The sequence below is a fragment of the Takifugu rubripes genome, chromosome 12 (assembly GCF_901000725.2).
Source record: "Takifugu rubripes chromosome 12, fTakRub1.2, whole genome shotgun sequence".
Lineage (NCBI taxonomy): Eukaryota > Metazoa > Chordata > Actinopteri > Tetraodontiformes > Tetraodontidae > Takifugu > Takifugu rubripes.
In genome coordinates this window covers 11,865,075-11,882,360 of record NC_042296.1, presented here as the reverse complement: position 1 = coordinate 11,882,360, position 17,286 = coordinate 11,865,075, and the positions used below count along the sequence as shown (strand labels likewise).

The 17,286-nt window shown below is 49.1% G+C and overlaps 3 protein-coding genes across 8 annotated transcripts in view; 1 reads left to right on the top strand and 2 right to left on the bottom strand.

Moving 5' to 3' along the window:
- The window catches only part of akap9 (A kinase (PRKA) anchor protein 9), a 31,365-nt gene extending 23,463 nt beyond the window's left edge, over positions 1-7,902 (top strand). For 4 of the 5 annotated variants that reach the window (XM_029845003.1, XM_029845000.1, XM_029845001.1 and 1 more), the window contains 18 exons: positions 38-2,005; positions 2,094-2,151; positions 2,375-2,496; positions 2,627-2,794; positions 2,866-3,033; positions 3,261-3,544; positions 3,806-3,956; positions 4,396-4,734; positions 4,808-5,074; positions 5,188-5,378; positions 5,456-5,561; positions 5,651-5,836; positions 5,912-6,115; positions 6,197-6,429; positions 6,551-6,645; positions 6,777-6,918; positions 7,016-7,146; positions 7,360-7,902. In XM_029845003.1, coding sequence (XP_029700863.1) covers positions 38-2,005; positions 2,094-2,151; positions 2,375-2,496; positions 2,627-2,794; positions 2,866-3,033; positions 3,261-3,544; positions 3,806-3,956; positions 4,396-4,734; positions 4,808-5,074; positions 5,188-5,378; positions 5,456-5,561; positions 5,651-5,836; positions 5,912-6,115; positions 6,197-6,429; positions 6,551-6,645; positions 6,777-6,918; positions 7,016-7,146; positions 7,360-7,403 — 4,857 coding nt within the window. In that variant the 3' untranslated portion in view covers positions 7,404-7,902. The remainder of the gene's footprint in view (positions 1-37; positions 2,006-2,093; positions 2,152-2,374; positions 2,497-2,626; positions 2,795-2,865; positions 3,034-3,260; positions 3,545-3,805; positions 3,957-4,395; positions 4,735-4,807; positions 5,075-5,187; positions 5,379-5,455; positions 5,562-5,650; positions 5,837-5,911; positions 6,116-6,196; positions 6,430-6,550; positions 6,646-6,776; positions 6,919-7,015; positions 7,147-7,359) is intronic. The other variant, XM_029845002.1, reaches the window with a different exon arrangement.
- Positions 7,895-11,382, bottom strand: cyp51 (cytochrome P450, family 51). The gene is made up of 10 exons (XM_003969360.3): positions 11,053-11,382; positions 10,888-10,986; positions 10,517-10,693; positions 10,303-10,429; positions 10,054-10,228; positions 9,860-9,979; positions 9,556-9,751; positions 8,912-9,007; positions 8,650-8,818; positions 7,895-8,565 (listed from the first exon to the last, which is right to left on the bottom strand). Exons 1-10 carry the CDS (start codon positions 11,212-11,214, stop codon positions 8,387-8,389), a joined length of 1,500 nt encoding a protein of 499 aa, XP_003969409.2. The 5' UTR covers positions 11,215-11,382; the 3' UTR covers positions 7,895-8,386.
- Positions 11,383-11,881: 499 nt separating this feature from the next.
- On the bottom strand, positions 11,882-17,258 carry krit1 (KRIT1 ankyrin repeat containing). Of its 2 annotated transcripts, XM_029845005.1 has the most exons (17): positions 17,035-17,258; positions 15,793-15,959; positions 15,506-15,662; positions 15,325-15,417; positions 15,122-15,251; positions 14,789-15,032; positions 14,575-14,690; positions 14,320-14,463; positions 14,062-14,218; positions 13,854-13,961; positions 13,447-13,603; positions 13,181-13,332; positions 12,924-13,090; positions 12,748-12,835; positions 12,465-12,671; positions 12,269-12,385; positions 11,882-12,112 (listed from the first exon to the last, which is right to left on the bottom strand). In XM_029845005.1, the coding sequence occupies exons 2-17, from the start codon at positions 15,892-15,894 to the stop codon at positions 12,023-12,025; spliced, it is 2,229 nt and encodes a 742-aa protein (XP_029700865.1). In that variant the 5' UTR covers positions 15,895-15,959; positions 17,035-17,258; the 3' UTR covers positions 11,882-12,022. The 2 variants fall into 2 exon arrangements, with proteins under 2 accessions (XP_029700865.1, XP_029700866.1); XM_029845006.1 differs by lacking the exons at positions 15,506-15,662; positions 15,793-15,959; positions 17,035-17,258 and having other exon boundaries at positions 15,122-15,255.
- Between the last annotated feature and the right edge of the window lie 28 nt (positions 17,259-17,286).

The following is a 17,286-nucleotide window of genomic DNA, read 5'->3' as shown; positions in this document are numbered from 1 at the left end:
TATTGATTTTTTAAATTTTTGTTTATTGTTTTTTAAGTTAAAAGCAGAAAAAGACAGAGATGACAAGACAGACCACCTCCTGGAGAATAGAAATGATCCATTTTCCACCAAAGAAGAATTTGAAAGTTATAGAAAACACAATGAGAAACTGGAGGAGGACCTTCAACTCCGGGACATCTCAATAACTAAACTGACAGAGGAGCTTCTTGAGAAGAAAGAGAAGGTGGATGCCACCAAAGAACTACTTGACAGCCACAGGCAACACAAGGAGAAACTTCAGGAAGAAGTCCGGCTCCGTGACATCTCGATAACTAAACTGACAGAGGAGCTTCAAGAGATGAAGGAGAAGTTGGATACAATCCAAGATCTCAGGCAACACAAGGAGAAACTTCAGGAGGAACTTCACGATGTGTCAGTATTCAAACTGAAAGAGGAGCTTCAGGAGATGAAAGAGAAGGTGGATGCCACCAAAGAAGAACTTGACAGCAACCGGCAACACAATGAGCAACTCCAGGAGGAAGTCCAGCTCCGTGATGTGTCAATATTTAAACTGAAAGAGGAGCTTCAGGAGATGGAAGATAAGTTGGATACAGCCAATGTAGAACTTGACAGTAACAGGCAACACAAGGAGAAACTCCAGGAGGAGGTCCACCTTCGTGACCTTTCCATATCTAAACTAGAAGAGGAGATTCAAGAGTTGAAGGCAAAGTTGGATACCACCCAAGAGCTTGACAGCAACAGGCAACACAAGGAGAAACTCCAGGAGGAGGTCCACCTTCGTGACCTTTCCATATCTAAACTAGAAGAGGAGATTCAAGAGTTGAAGGCAAAGTTGGATACCACCCAAGAGCTTGACAGCAACAGGCAACACAAGGAGAACCTTCAGGAGGAGGTCCACCTTCGTGACCTTTCCATATCTAAACTAGAAGAGGAGATTCAAGAGTTGAAGGCAAAGTTGGATACCACCCAAGAGCTTGACAGCAACAGGCAACACAAGGAGAAACTTCAGGAGGAGGTCCACCTTCGTGACCTTTCAATAGCCAAACTAAAAGAGGAGCTCCAAAAACTGAGGGAGAATCTGGATACCACAGAAGAAGAATTCAGTAGCTTCAAGCAACATCAAGGGAAAATTCATCAAGACCTGCAAGTGTGCGAAGGCTCAATGTCCAAACTAGAGGAGGAGCTTCAGGAAAAGAGAAAGAACCTGGAAACTACAGAAAAAGAACTCAGTATCTATAGGCAGCACAATGAGAAACTTCAGGAGGAACTTCAGGTCTGTAAAGATTCATTATCTGACTTGGCAGAGGAGCTCCAGGAGATGAGACATCATCTGGATACCAGCCAAGAAAATCTGAACAGTTTCAGGCAACATAATGAACAACTTCAGGAAGAAGCCCACGTCCACGAGCTCTCTATATCTAAGCTCAAAGAGGAGCTTCAGGATGCTCAAAAAGAGTTGGTACGGGCCGTAGATTGTGTCCCACCCTCCCCGTCTCCTTCTCCATCTCCTCAGCCTCTTTCCTCTGCTTCCTCCTCCTCCACTGCTCAGCCCAAAAGAAAAGGAGTCAAACAACCATCTGGCAAGGGAAGCATCGTGAAGGATAAACCAACACTCTCCAGGAAGACGTCCAACCAGACCTCCGGTAAATCTCACAGCACCCGGCTGAACAGCAGATCGGAGCAGCAGAGCGTGGCTGTGACACACTCCTCCACACAGACCGAACCGCTCCGCCTCTCCGACCTCGGCCCAGACAGTAAGACTCACACGAATGACGAGATGGAAGAGGTGCTTGGAGAGTTCAGGGAGAAGATTGTACAGATGCAGGAGCTCCATGCAGCAGAAATCCTGGACATGGAGGCTCGGCACATTTCAGAGAGCGAGAGCCTCCGCAGAGACACGCAGGCTTTAGAGGAAGAGTGCAAGGCCCTGAGGGCTGCCATCGACAAGCTGCGTTGCCCAGAGCTGAGGCCGGGGAATGTGGCATCCCAGTTTAATTTCAGTACAGTAAGAACCTTCATCACTCTGCACTTACAGTTCCTAGTTGCAAACATAATGAGGAGGATTGAGTTGAATGGTGTTTAAACTTTACCAGGTCCAAGCTTCGAGGCCGGACCGCCCTGCATCACTGTTCAGAGATGACTACACAAGCGGTAAGAGACACAGCCACCCGCCGAGGCTCTTCTGAATCGGGTTACCCTCAAAGACACGGCAGCCGTTGATCCAAACACGGATAAAATCAGTACAAAAAAGGATTTAGGATCTGCATGAAATATACGTTTTCTCAGATTTCCCACAGACCTGCAGAGATTTAGAATAACGATTTGCTAAAGCTAAATGTAGCGCGTTAATGCTTCGGTCTGTGTCCTGTAACAGACAGCAGCTCAGACTACAGCCAACGGACTGGATTCGACATCCCAAGCTTGCAGCAGGAGTTACGGACCACTCCAGAGGGAGCCCGGAGGGACCCAGACGATCCCCTGCCCGACAGAATCAAGGTCAATCCTGCATTTATCAATCATAGCTGTATTATGAGCAGATGTGACTGTGGGATTTATTCTTGGGGTTAATTTATTCAGCCCCCTAATGAAACCGCCTGACCCAAAAACCCGTGTTCTTGTTGTGCAGACGTTACTCCGAGAGGTCCACCAGGAGGGAATGCAGGTGCTCTCACTGTCCGAGCTTCCTATCTCTGAAGGGGAGTCGGGCCACGTTCAAGGCTGGGTGAAGGAAAGAGATGATTTACTGACAACTGTGGAGTCCCTCAGAGGCCTCATCACCCAGATGCAGATAAAGGTAGAGGAGAAGGAGGGACTGCGGTGTTTGGTGGCTTTGTGTTTACCCGTGTGCCCTCTGTTCTGCTGCAGACATCAGGCAACGAGGACTGGCGAGTGCAGCTCCTGGATGCGGTGCGTCGAGTGTTTTTGAGCGAACGGAATGTGCTGAGGAGCGCCCTCTACAGCCAGCTGGACACGCTGGACACCAGCGACGCAATCATCCACCTCAATCGGCTGGAGCAGAGGCTGGCTGAACAGGTCAGCAATGGCACCAACTGGCTTTGACCCTCCTAAATGTTCACAGCTGAAAGGACTGTTAAGAAATGTGCCAATTCGAAACTGATATCCATTTAACGTCGCGTATATTTAAACTCAAACCTGAATCCAGCCTCCAGAGTGGGCGTATAAAGTTCCGTGCTTCCAAATTTGCTCCGGAACACGTTCTCCTGTCCTGGATGATTTCATTTATCCCAACCCTGCTGCAGGACGCCCAGCACAGAGAGGCCATGGACTCCCTCCACCTGGCTGACAGGTCCAGCCTCATGTCTGAGATCCATCAGCTCCGCGGTCAACTGGAACGCGTTCATCACGGTGAATCAACGGGACACGGCCTGATTGAAAAGAGGGAGGGAGGAGGAGGAGATCGAGCAGCGGAGAGTGACAGGCTGCTGCTGGAGGAGCTGAAGGGCGAACTGTCCCAGACAAAACTGGAGCTGGAAACAACACTCAAGGCTCAGCATAAACACCTCAAAGAAATGGACGCGCTCAGGTTAGATGAGATTTGGTCTGACAGGCGTGTAGCCGTCACAGCAACTGATGCTGATGATGTTGGTGAAAGGAGGTCAGAGAAAATCACCTGCTGACAAGTGTTGGTCTAATACGAAAATCACAGATGTTCAGACAGCTTTTCTCTTTGTTACTTCCTGGCTCCATAGATTCTGACCAATTTAGGAATGTCTCAACATAGATGTCAATAAAGGGTGATAGTTGGGAAAACGTTTAAATCTCATTCACATCTTTCCGTCGCCAGGGCCGAGGTGTCACAGAAGGCTGCTGAGGTGGACGCGCTGACCGACCGGCTGACGGAGGAGAAGAAAAGGAGCCGAGACCTGCAGTGGGCCGCGGAGAAGGAAAGGTGTGAAACGGACAGGAAGGAGGAGAGCAAAAGAGAGGAATTAGAGGTACGAGAACAGAGAAATGGGAATCGCATTCATTGGTAATTAATTAACAAGTTAACTCGCAAGCGCATCGGGTCGGTTACCATCATAATTGCCTGACGACAATGTGCAGTTTAACTGTTTTGTGTTACCGTAGCAACAGGTGACACTCAGTCGGTAACACAGAACCTCAAGCTAAAGATCACTTCCTGTGAGTTTCAGTGCAGTGGGGGGGGGGGGGGGTGCTGGAGGCACCCTGAAGGACACCAGGTTCAAGTTCATGTTGGAGTCCAGTTTCAATATTGTTCATTTTTTGGTTGATTCTGCTGTCGTGTCGTCTCATGAAGTTGAAGAGGAGTAATGTGGGAATTTCTTTGATGTCTTTGTTGTCTTGGAAAACGTCTCTGTGTTAGAGACACGATTTGTTTGCTGTCTGCTTTAATACCTCTGCTCTTCTGCTCAGGACCTGCAGCTCACTCTGGAGGATCAGAAGGACCGTGTGGCTCAACTCACTGTGACCCTGGAACAGGAGCGCCAGGCCTCAGCTCGGCTCTCCGAGCAGGCTGAACGGGAGCGCCTGAGCCTCCACAGACGCCTCCAGGAGCTCCAGGTCCAACTGGAGACGGAGAAAGCCAAGGCCCTGGAGATGAGCACTGCACTGGGGAGGGAGAGAGAGCTGCGGACGGGGGTCTCCTCGAGGAGCGGCCCTTCCAGTGAGCTGGGAGAGGATACGGCGGGCCAGGAAGTGGACGGCAGTCTGCTGGAAAAACTGCAGAGAGAACTGGATGACAAGCACGCCCAGGTGTGTTTTTGGATCATCTAGAAGAGGTTTTAATAAGAAAATCAAAATGTCTTTACTTGACTCTTCCCTGTAGGTGGTGCACTTACTCAGTCAGCTGGAGGTCCAGAAGCTCGAGGTGGTACAAAAGGAAGAGGAGCTCACCGCAGGCCGTCGGGAGCTAAGACGAGAGCAGGAGGCTCTGCAGGTGGCCCGGGCACAGCTGGAGACGCTGGAAGCACAGATATCTGAGAGCCAGGAGCAGCTGGGGAGAGAACTGGAGAAAAGCAAAGACCTGGAAGAAGAGAGGGAGCGGCTGGAGGGGAAGGTGCACTGGTTTATAGAGCAGAGCGGAGCGAGGGAGGTGAGTCCACTGATCGACCGGTGTCCTCATCAGCCATGGGTTTGGTCAGTGGGGATCGTCGGAGGGCTGTTTTTGTCGCACAACCTCATCAAACTGTCTTCCTATTCAAAAAGGACGACGTCTCGCTCGGCGACTCCACCGACCGCACCAAGGACTGGGTCTTCCAGCAGAAGAGTGGAAACATCCAGTCACCGAGCGCCTCTCCCGCTGCCTGCGGCCCCTGGCGCACAGTCGACAAGATCCTGAGTAAACTCTACCTCATTTCCTCGAGGGTCAGCAGCATGGCGAGCAAACCTACCGACAGGTAATTAGAGACCCTGCTAATCACCTCAGTAGGTCCTAAACCCCCCGACAGCTTGTCTGATGAATCCCTCGTAACAGGCCGACTGCAGAGGTGGAGCATGAGGACTTGTCCTGGGTGCAGACCAACGTGGAGGAAGTCATCACCATGCTGCAGCAGTGTCCGGGTCTGCCCGCCGTCCCTGAGGTCAGTCCTCTGAGTCTGGAGCCGTTTATGGAAAATCCAGCCAACATTGTTGCGAATCTGTGAGTTGAACGATGCTTGGCCGTCCCCAGAGCGCCTCCCTGCTGCCAGGAGGCTCCTCCAGCACCCTGACGCAGCGGCTGCTCCGGCAGAACGCTGAGCTGACAGGTTTCGTCAGCCGTCTGACCGAGGAAAAGAACGACCTGAGGAACCAAACGCTCCGACTGGAAGAAGAGATCAGACGCTACCGGCAGGCTGGACCGGCGACAGGCGAAGGCGTGAGTACCTGATTCTGGATAGCCCAGATCAGACGAAACTTCCCCTTTTATTGATTATTTGATTTCATTCTCCAGTTCAACTTCAGGAAAGGTGTATCAAAGTCGGACTCGTCGGGAATGCTGCTTTCCCAGGAGCGGGAAGCTTGGACCCGAGAGAAGGTCCGTCTGGAGAAAGCTTTACATCAGGCCCAGGCCCAGGTGGCCCGACTGCGTGGGGAGATTAGGAGCGACACCCTGCGTGAGATGACCGGGCCTGAAGCTGACAATGCTGCTCTGAAGGTCAGACACAGCTGAGATTGTCCTCAGGTGTAACTGTAACACGGCCGGAACATTCATGTCATTATCCTCCTCCGGCTGCAGAGGATTTACGGGAAGTACTTGAGGTCAGAAAGCTTCCGCAAAGCACTCATCTACCAGAAGAAATACCTGCTGTTACTACTGGGAGGATTCCAGGAGTGCGAGGAAGCAACGCTGTCCCTGCTGAGCAGGATGGGCGGCCAGCCGGCGCTGTCCACCCTGGAGTCCATCCACCAGCGCCGCCGGGGGCTCACGCGCTTCCGTTCTGCCGTCCGAGTCTCTATCGCCCTCTCTAGGTGGGCAGCTGGCTTCTTTCTTCTCTTGCTCAAAAAGGTCGAAGGGGCTGATGCGGTGTCACCAACAGCCACGATCTGGAGTCGTTTCGCACAAAAATCAAACATTTAATGTTCTGCTTAGGATGCGTTTCCTGGTCAAAAGATGGCACAAGACGACGGGAATAAGCTCCGCAACCTCCGGCACCGTTAGCAAAACTGGGGCAGGACAAACGCCAGGTGAGCTTCCAGCACTGACCTGTTTCATTCCTAGCTTTTGTAACCTACTAATATACTGCGTCTCTAAAATCTGGACGCTGGAACCTTTGAGCTTTTAGCCTTGTGGGCCTGATGACTGTTGTCTCTCCCAGGAACGGACGCCAGAGACTCACCGTACCTTCACCCAGGCAGCGTGGAGACGTACAGAGAAAGGGGAGGTGGGGGGGTCTCGGGGGGCAGGGGGAGAAGTGGGCGTGAATCGCCCAGATCAGTGGCCTCCTCCACACATCACAGGTAGGCTTCACTCAGACGGAGCGTAGAACAGCCAAAACGTCTCTGGTGAGGAGTGAGGAGCAGCTGGATCCTGTGATAATGATGGCACCTTCTCCAGGTTTCACCTGGCCGGAGAGCACGGAGGCCTCACCTGCTCCCACCTCCAGAGCTACGACCCCGACCGAGCGCTCACGGACTACATCTCCAGGCTGGAGGCGCTGCAGAGGAGGCTGGGAAGTGTGACATCAGGTAACGCGCAGAGATTTGAAGGCTGGGGTTTCAAAAAATGGAAACATCTGCTTCATTGGTTTATTTCCAAGCTCAAATACAAATATAGAAATGTCCAATGCATCAAAACACCCCTGATTATTGATATTATTATTTACATGGTTTGCTGCTGTCTGGTCATAAAGCATTTATAGAATGCGATTTCCTTCACTTTTCTCCCTCGTCTCTCCACAGGTGCTACTTCATATGCTCAATTGCACTTTGGCTTGAGAAGATAGATGCCATCAACTTATCATTGCTTGAAGAAACTGAGTTGCCTTTTCTCGTGCTGAGCGTCCTGCTGTTTTCTATCAGTCTTGTGTGAACTGTACCTTTCTGTCTGGACCAAAACACCCTTTTTATTATTATTATTATTATTAATATTAGCGTTACAACGTTCTGTTCAGACTGTTTGTTGCCAGCACTTGAAAACAGCTACGTTTGAGATTTAATCTGCCTCTTTTTTTGTGGATGAGCTGCAATCATGTATATTTGTTAAATGCTAATTTAAGACCTTGTGATTAATTTATGTTTGTGTTGTGTGGGTGGAGCGTTATGTACAGAATGTTTGGGTTTATTATTAAGAAGGCTGCTACAGGTTATTCTACACTACACTGTGTTTTGTTAAGGCCAGACTGAGTACAGAGGACATTTGTAGAGAATGTATTTTTGTAAAGTGTGGGAGCTTTGACTTTTCTGGATATTTTGGCAAATACTGAAATAAAGAGGATTACAATATTTGAAGGTTTTATTGTTATCACCAGACGCTGATGAATCAAACCAAAGTGTTTATTCCTAACAGGTTGGGGTGGACAGGAATGATGCAGGAATCTGGTGCTTTTTAACTCCAGTGGATTATTGGATTATTGGCTTCTGTGGTGCAGCATTTCAGCCTTTCAGTGCTTCTGTGTCGTTTGGGACTGTTCACATCAGTTTAACTTCAAAATGTATTCATTCCATTTAACACGTTTAGAAATTAAAGAGCTTCTTTGTGACAGACGGTGAATAATTGCAACAGTAACGGCCTGTGAATAAGGCACCGTATTAACGGCCTCTCGGGGTTTTTAATCAGAATTCACATTGTGAATAAGAGCATGTGCTCCAGTCCATACCCTAAATGTACGTATTTATCCCTGGAAAGACACATTAGTTGAGAAAAGCAGAGTTGGACATTTAAAATTCGCTCTTCCAGCTTCCTAGTTGGGAACGTTTCTCCACTCCTTCACTCGTGCCGCCTCTTGTATCTGATGACGGGGTTGTGGGGGGTGTGGATCATCGTGGTGTAGTTGATGGTGGGGAAATAACCGTCCACCAGGTCGAATTCGTACATGCGCAGCAGAGTCGACCAGATGGTTTTAATCTGGACGTAGGCAAAGTTCTCCCCGATGCAGCGGTGGCGGCCTGAGGGCAACAACCAAAACAGACACTCGACACCAAATTCTTGCATAGAAACACTTGAAAGAGGCTTTTTCCCCCCCCTCTTACCAGCTCCAAATGGGATGTAGGCAAACTTCTCCCCTGCAGCAGGATTGTCGTCGAGGTAGCGGTCGGGCTTGAACTCCAACCTCTGCTCCCAGGCGTCCCCCAGGCGGTGGTTGACGGTCGGGGAGACGCAGACTTGGTGGCCGACGGGGATTGTGTAACCCGCCGCCGTCTGGGAGGGTTAGGGATTACATCTGACGTGAGGACACCTGCAAAGGGTGTATTTTCTGTGTGGAACGCCTGTAGATGAGGGAGGTGCTCTCACCTGAGGGGAGCGAGCCATCCTCATCATGGTCATGATGGGCGGGCGCAGGCGCAGCGTCTCCTTCAGGCAGCCTTCCAACAAGCTGAGGTCTTTCAGCTGTGAACGAAGCAGAACATTCAGAAATCCTGTCCACCACCCGTCAGAGCCCCCCAGGACACCCATGAGGACACAACAGGACATATCAGCTTGGTTTTTAGGGTGCTGCCACTAATGGAACCTGCTGAATCATGTTTAAAACCTGAGGTGTCACAAAATAACAGCATTTCTTTCTAAAATATCAGGACATATTGTATCAACTATTACATTATTCCACTCTCTTATCAGCACTCGATGTCTCTTACGATCTACACGGCTTATACCGTAAATCCAGTGTATAAGGTGCACCGGTAATTACGGTAATTATCAGCTTTTACATTAATAAGCCGCATTTGACTTTACCTTTGCTTTGCGTTTCATTCTAGTTCCATCTGTAATCAATCTTATTTTAGTGTCGCTGAACGGGATCGATAAAAGCTCATCGAGAACAGAAACTTCCCGTCTCCTTTTCTTGCTTCTCATCAATCATTAAAGAGTAAAACGAGACGGTTCAGTGACGAGAGGAGACCGGGAGAAGGATCCTGCATCACCGGTCGTGCCGGGTTCACCTGATCAAAGTTGAGGGGCGGCAGGTCTTCGCCGCACGCCGCCTTCTGTTCGGCGTAGCAGCGCTCCTGCAGCCTTCGGTCTCTGGCCATGAAGAACCCCATCCAGGCGCTGGTGGTGGACGACGTGTGCTGGCCGGCGAGCAGCAGGCCGATCAGCATCCCCCCGATCTCGTCATCGCTCAGAGGTCGCCCGTCTCTGCGCGGGGGACCAGAGCCGTGCTCAGAACTGCGCCAAACCTCCTCCTGACATTATTAACCACGCTCGCGCACGTGTCTGACAGAAAGAAAACAAAAGCTTGCTTACTTATAAGTGGCATCGACGAGCGTCTGCAGGATGTCGTCCGTGTTCTCTCCAGACCGTCTGCGCTTCTCAATCACCTTGAAGAAAATCTTCTTGATCTCTCGGTGAGCTCTGTCCCGTTTCCTAGGCGGAACACACGAGCGTGAGCCTCTCTGCACGAGGACCGCGCGTCTCCTGGGAGTCTCCGGCAGCCTCACCTGAAACTGGGCAGGGGCAGCCAGCCGGGCAGAAGCCAGGCGGCGTGCGTGAACCCCCCGTCCAGGTCGGCGTACAGCTGGGCCACTCGCTCGTCCAGCATGCTGCGGATCTCCTTCCCGTGAAGGCAGCTGCTGGCTGTCAGGATGATCAGCTCGGACAGAGCCTCAAACAGGTCTGAAACAGGAAGAGCCTGTCTCTACAGCTCGTACCGTCGGTGTGAAAGTGGCTAAAGCAGGTGAAGCTCTTACCTCTCTCCCCGCTGTCTCCCCACCTCTGAAAATACTCTCTAGTTTCTGCTTCAATTATCTTCACATGTTCCTTAAAGTGGGCGATGTTCAGCCCAGTCTTCAACATCTTCTTCTGTTCCAGAAAGATCTGCAAGGCCACAAAGGAATTTGGACCCGTTACCCGACTGCTGTCCCACCGCAGCGCACGTGTTCACTGGCGTGTTCTCGCACTCACGGGGTTTGGGACGTCATAGGCGACTCCTTTGCCAAACACCGGAGTGGTCAGTCTGGAGTAGACGTCTTCGGCGTTCAGGTCCTCGTTCTTGCTGTTGAAGAGCAGCGCGGCGGCGTCGCTGCCCAGCAGGTAGGTGAAGGTGCTCCCCACCATGGTGAAGCTGAACACGGGTCCATACTGTGGGGGGAAAACAGCCGCCCTTTTTAAATTTGCATGAGCAGACGCTTTATTAACACTCTTCAATTTATCAGGGGTCTTCAAATCCCTGATTTTTCAATGCGCTGAATTTTTTAAAAAGACCATTGATATTAAAGCACAGTATTTTAAAGGAAAATAAGATTAACAATATATTTTTATGTAGGTATACTTACTTTTTCATACGCATTTTCCAGAAATTCAATGGGACTTTTCCCAAATGAAATGGCATGGCCCAGAAAGGGGATGCAGGAGGGAATATAAGGTGGGTGTTTCTGCGGGATGAATCAGAGTGAATGCATGTGTGCACATCATGCGCACCCTTGTCTGTGCTAACTTACCGCGTCCGTGACAAACGACTGACGGAGCAGCAACTTAGACACGTATCCCAGAGAGAGAGTTATAAAAGATGCTGCCAACACCACCGTGGTCAGGTTATCGTGCACTCTTCCAACGGTGTCCCCGATGAGTTTACTGCTCATCTCATACAGATGCGCTGACATTACAACTCCGTTGAGTCTCCGCTCTAAAATAAATGCCCCCCACAACAGCGGCTGCAATTATAAAGCCAATAAATTAAATTAAATTAAATTAAAAGACAGGTACTTCCAGGGTTCTGCAGCAGCTCCTCTGATGTTTATAATTGGGACCCGACTGGAACGCGTCCCACCTCCACCTAGTGTCTGCGCTTAAGTCCCACCCCCGCCTGACCGATGCTCCATTTCTATTGGCTGAGGAACGCGTGTCCGTCAATGACCGTGCTGCTGATTGGTTGCCTGTACCTGAACCGATGTCTCACTATATGACGTCAAAGGTCCTGCGCTGTCTATAATATCGATTCACAGCTTCTTTTTTTTTGTCAGAAAATATTCATATTTTGATTCAAGCGCATTTATAATAATAATATAGCTCTATGTTATAGTGAAGTCAATTTTTTTATTCCGACGAATTTAAGAACCCAAGATATTTAAATTTCGGTCAGATCTTAACAGGTTCATAAATCCGTTTTCATTAACTTGAAATGTTTTTGACTGTCCTAAAGAGAATATTAATTTTCAATTTTCTTGTCCTCGAAGTAATATAAATAGGTTTATGGAATCAGCAACAGATGTAATCCTCCTCTAGGTCTTTTTTTCATTGACCAATAATCTTTTAAAAACATTCAGTAGATCATAATTCTTCCAGCATTTTATTAAAACAAACACTTAAATAAAGCTATTTACAAGCACTCAAAATACAGCACCCATCAGAATATACAGCAAGAACGGTTGTTGTGTGTCATTATTACGGTCAAAGAGGAGCTCCAGAGGTTCACCCGTAGGCGTATTTTTCTGTTACACCTTTATCATTTGGTGTGATCTGTCCACTCAGCTTCATCAACAGCTTCACAATGAGGCCAGCCTGTAAGAAAAAGAGTGTTTTAATATTTCACCCAGAGATTTATGATCCAAAGAAGCACGAGATGCTTTTTAATTAAGAATAAACAGATGTGGTTATTGGAGTTTAGGCGAGGACACTTTTATATCTCCACTATATACTTTAAACACCAGCACGTACCTGTTTTGTATGTACAATGAAGTTCATTTTATTGTTGCCGCTGTGTATCTGGACATACTGGTCAGCGTGTCCTAGTTGCCACATGAATGTTCCATATTCTAAACTGATGAGAAGGACCTGAGGGGACGATACAAAGATCTAAAGATTCTCACTTCCTGAAACATTCAGAGGAATTTAACAGACTATTTTCTTCCACCTTGGTCTCCATATTCATGAGGTGCAGCCCCTTGGTGTTGACAGCCACGTAGACGCGGAGGACTTTGTGGTTGCTGGCGCTGGCCTTGGTGTAGACCTGGCCCGTGAAGAAGGCGGCTCCGTAGGTGGGGATGTCCCAGCAGTTCTGCAGGAAGAGTCGCTGTAAGTGGTGCATCTCTTTACTCACGCCCTCGCTGGTGCTCAGGGCCTGTCCGAGGGAGGAAGGAGAGACTGTCAGTCTGAATAACGGCAGCACATTTGCTCCTTAATGCACCAAACCGTACTTTGTATTCGTGGAGAATCCTACTGGTCCAGTGGTACGCTTTGCTCTTCACCTTAGAAATCGGCACGATTGATTTCAGATTTTCCTCACTGTCAGATATAAATGAGAAGATGGCTGCTGTCAACTCTGCGGTGCATAAACGTGGATCAGAACTTAAATAGAGAATTCATGTTTTACTTTAGGAAGCCTTGCTTATGCTTCTTGCTCTCGTAGTTGCCGTAGATAATCTGCAGGAGGAGGCTGGCTAGCGTGATTAGCTTGCTGTCTGGGGCAGGAAAAAAGCCTTTCAGGAGGCAATGACGGGCTTCGTCGAAAAGAATTAGGATGGCTAAAGGATCCTCCACCTGGGAGGAAACAGGAAGTAGAACAGGGAAATATGGTGTGTTCAACATTGCCGACCGCCCCATTTCTAGTCTCAGTGTCTAGTTTTCTACCTTTTTCTCAATTTCCAGAGGTAAACGAACGTCCCTGCGAAGGAAGAGCTGAGGCGTTTCCCTTTGAGGGTCCAGCACAGTCAGGTCGGTCACAATCTCTGTCCAGATGCGCAGGTGTTGTAAGGGTTTGTGGTACGGCTTCAGCTGCAGATCTGACGCACAAAAACATTACTACATCTGTAACTTTCCCTTTTAACGTGACAGAAAATAAGAATTCAGATATTTGGGCAGAGGCTAACAAGCTGCTGGTGTCAGTGGTGCCTTACGGAGGTTCTCGGAGCAGATCCAGATGGTGAAGTACTGCTGTGTATCCTGTGTGAGACGCATTCCCTCCATGATCTGCTGCACTGTCGTGTTGTTGCCGTGCTTTAGCTCCACCGAGCGGTAGGAGCCATCCATGCGGTAGATCCGCACCTTCTCGTACTGTTAAAACAGACGACCGTAGCGTCAGGAACAGATCCGCCGTGACTCTTAATACAACAGAATTTAAATAGACGCAACAAACTAAAGCAACCTGTGAATGAAAATGTGTTGGAAAATAAGATCTAATCACACACACACACAAGGCCCAGACACACTGTGGTATAATAACACAAGCAGCTTTAAATCAGCTCCCGACCCCCACAGGAACCTCCTGGTCCCTGCAGACACACCCAGGTGATGGGCAACTCACTGGTCTGCTGCTGGCCTGCTGCAGGAGCTTCACCGTCTCCTCCCATTCGTTCTGTTTGTTCTCCTCACACATTTGCAGAGGGGTTCTCTTCTGCTGGTCTTCTATGTGCTGGCAAAAGAAAAAAGCCATCAATGCTTTATGGCGATTTCATGGCAAACTATCTGCACATGTGGCCTCCATCCAGCTGATGTGAGAACATGTTTCCTACCCGGTCGATCTCTGGCTGCTGCAGCAGAAGCTGCACTATCTCTGCGTGGCCTCCTCGGGCTGCAAAGTGAAGAGGGGAGCTGAGCTGGCCGTTGAGCAGGTTTGGATTGCAGTTGCCCTTCTCCAGCAGCAGCTTTGTCGCCTCCACCTTACCGTGCCTGTGTGGGACCAAACGCAAGCTTCACCACTGAGAGGACAAACCGAGGACATTCCCCTACACCGATCCGATTCTGAGGGAGCGATGAGCATCAAAGCTCACCAGCAGGCGTAGTGAATGGGGGCCCAGTGGTCGCTGTCCAGCTGCTTCACCGAGAAGCCGCTGTCCAGGAGCTTAGAGAGCAGCTCCGTGTCGCCTTCACAGGCGCTGCGGTGAAGGGGGAAGTCGTCCACCCACTGCCGATCCCTGAACAGAGAAACACTCGTCTTGAAAATGTTGCCCCGGAAACGGAACGCGGGAGAAAGACGCAACAACAAAACGTGCAAATCTCTGTCCTGTTCAAGAACAATCCCTCACTTGTCTTCTGTCACACAGTTGGGACTGTGCTGCCACTTGTCTCTTTTGGGTATTTGGATCTTGGAATAGTCCGGCGCTCCGAGCCCAAAATATGGATTAATGATAACTTTGTCCACCTGAAAACAAGGAGCAGGAATCGGATCGGTGGCACTTTAGACAATCAAGCTATGTCAAAGAAACAAGCACTATCGCCACATAATCCCAGTTTACTCACTCGGTTGGTGTACTGCAGATCGGAGCCATAAAGAGGGTTGATGATGCACATGTCTGCCTTCTCCAGGGACATCATTTTGCTCTTGATCTCCAGAAGGTTGTAGCCCATTAGCATACCTTCATCGTTCAGTTTGCCCTCGCTGCCGTAGGCTGGGTTGATGACGTTGGTCTTCATCCGCTCCACAGGTGCCGGTCTGAACAGAGCAGCTATGGCGTGAGGAACCGTGTGCTGCTCCGCTAACCACCTAGAGGTTTAAAAGAAAAACAGGAGTCACAGATCCGTCTCCAAAGCGGGTCCCAACCAAGAAGATGGGCAGTTTAGGTGTAACCTCACTTGTCCAAGGCCAGCAGCATCTTGGAGGTGATTGGACAGAAGTGGACGCTGGTCTCGCTGCACACCCGCATCATGTCCTGGAGGCAGTAGAAGCTGGGGCTGCCGGCACTGTGCACAGGCTTGCTGTTGTCTGTCCAGGACACATTTCCAATATGTTACATCAACATGGTAAATATTATTTGAGCATCTTTCTCTTTACTCACCTTTAACACTAACTGGCACAACAAAGAGAGGCGCCTCCTTCCCTTCTTTTTCTCCTTCCAGAGGGAATTTCTTCATGTACACCACGCGCTTTCCTGAAACAAACAAACAAACAAACAAACAAACACTGGGGTTTGATCAGTGGTTTCTAATCTGACTAAGACGTTGGTTATTTAAACTCACCTATGAAGCCCTGGTTATTGGATATCGGTCTCACTGTTGCGTCAACATAATCCAAGATGGATCTGGATTTCTCTCCTCCTGCTTGGATCTTTGTTGCCAGGAGAACTTTTTTTCTCTTCTTCTCCTTGCCCTCCAAGGGCAGTTCATTCAGCAAAATCTTTACAGACAGAGAACAGCTGGAGATAAATGCCAGTCTTGCATAGCGGTGGAATGTCATTTGCCCTTGAAAAGATTTGAGGTGACTGTCCAGGCCTGCAGCTCATCTGCTGCCTGATCTCTCCGTTTACCTCATAAGCTTTGGCTCTATACTCTTTCGAGCTCTGGCTGACTTGGCTCTTTGGGCGAATGACAGCCACAAACACATCTTCCAGGCTGTCCTCGTTGCCCATGCTGATGCTTCCTCAGTCCTGGCACGACATTCTATACAGGGGCCAGATGCTGTGGAGTGGCATCCCTGAACAAGAGGGGAGGAAAAAGCCGTCATTTTAAGGACTTCGTCATAAGAGCCAGAAGACATCAAGATGTGAATCTGATATAGTGGCGGTAGCATCAGCCATCGATGCGGAAGGGGACAGAAACAGGCTAAACAAACCAGTGAGGGGGGACGGGGGTGGGAAGAGGATGTTGGTGAAGCTGGCGTCAGTCAGGAGCATCATCTCTCACCCCCTGCAGGGACCGCGGGGGCCTGAAGCACCGCTTTCAGCCTCAGACTGTTGCACCCAGAGCAGGAAGGAAAACTCTCGCAGGTCGTGCTTCTCCAACCGCAAAAGACTGAGCAATAATACTGAAGCCTTTTATCTACACCCTCGCCTTCTTTTCATTTTAATTCACTTCCCTTCAATTTGAACAGCATATGCATATGTGCATATAGAGCATGTCTACATAGTGTATTAAGATTTAGTGTTTAATGTGCATTTTTTGCACATTTGTCGAGCTGCTGTAAAATTTGAAATCAGGCTATTCGAAAAGTGGATTACTCGGAAATGGAATGTGTTTATAACTCAGTCTATTCATTAACAAAACCAACTTGAATTCTCCTCATCAGAGCTAAACATTACCAACTAAAATGCAGACTTGTTTAATGCGTTATACAAATATGTGAGGGAATCTCAAAGATTTATGCAAAAATAAATTAGTGATATTGTTAGACGTTATCGTCACATACTATGTAGTAACTTATATGACGGGTTCTTACTGCCTTATATTTAAACTTATATTGTTAGACCGAAAGGATAAATGAGAAATATATCATCGGAAATAATAGTTTGAAAGAAATTCGAAGTTTAAAGGGGTCCCGCCCCGGAAATCAGACACATTGTTGTGGTTAGTTTACCAGTTATGACAACAGCTATATTAAATGTTGTGCTGCAGTCAACAGCGATACGCCAGAATTAACAAGTATTGGTGAAATGATAAATAACCGCTCGCAAACTCAAGAAGAGCAACTTTTTGGCCTGAATCAGCAGCTGTAGCCGGGATGCTACGCTCGTCATCACCGCTTTTCCGCTCGACGAGCAGCTGAAACTTACCGAAAGTGACGTGACTTCTCCTCAAACGCAGTTAAGCGACCTTCCACCGTTGCCAACGACTTCGAGGCGGTTAAAGAGAAATATCCGAAGCAGGAGAACCCGAGAAGCAAGTGATTAGATGGGGTTTGAAGCGCCAGCAGGCCTGGAAGTTCTGGAGAGACATAACAGGAGTCGTGTTGCGGTGGCGGTGGCCGCCGGACAACAGCGACACCTGGCGGCGGGGGGGACTCAGCGCGGCCGCTCCGGAACCTT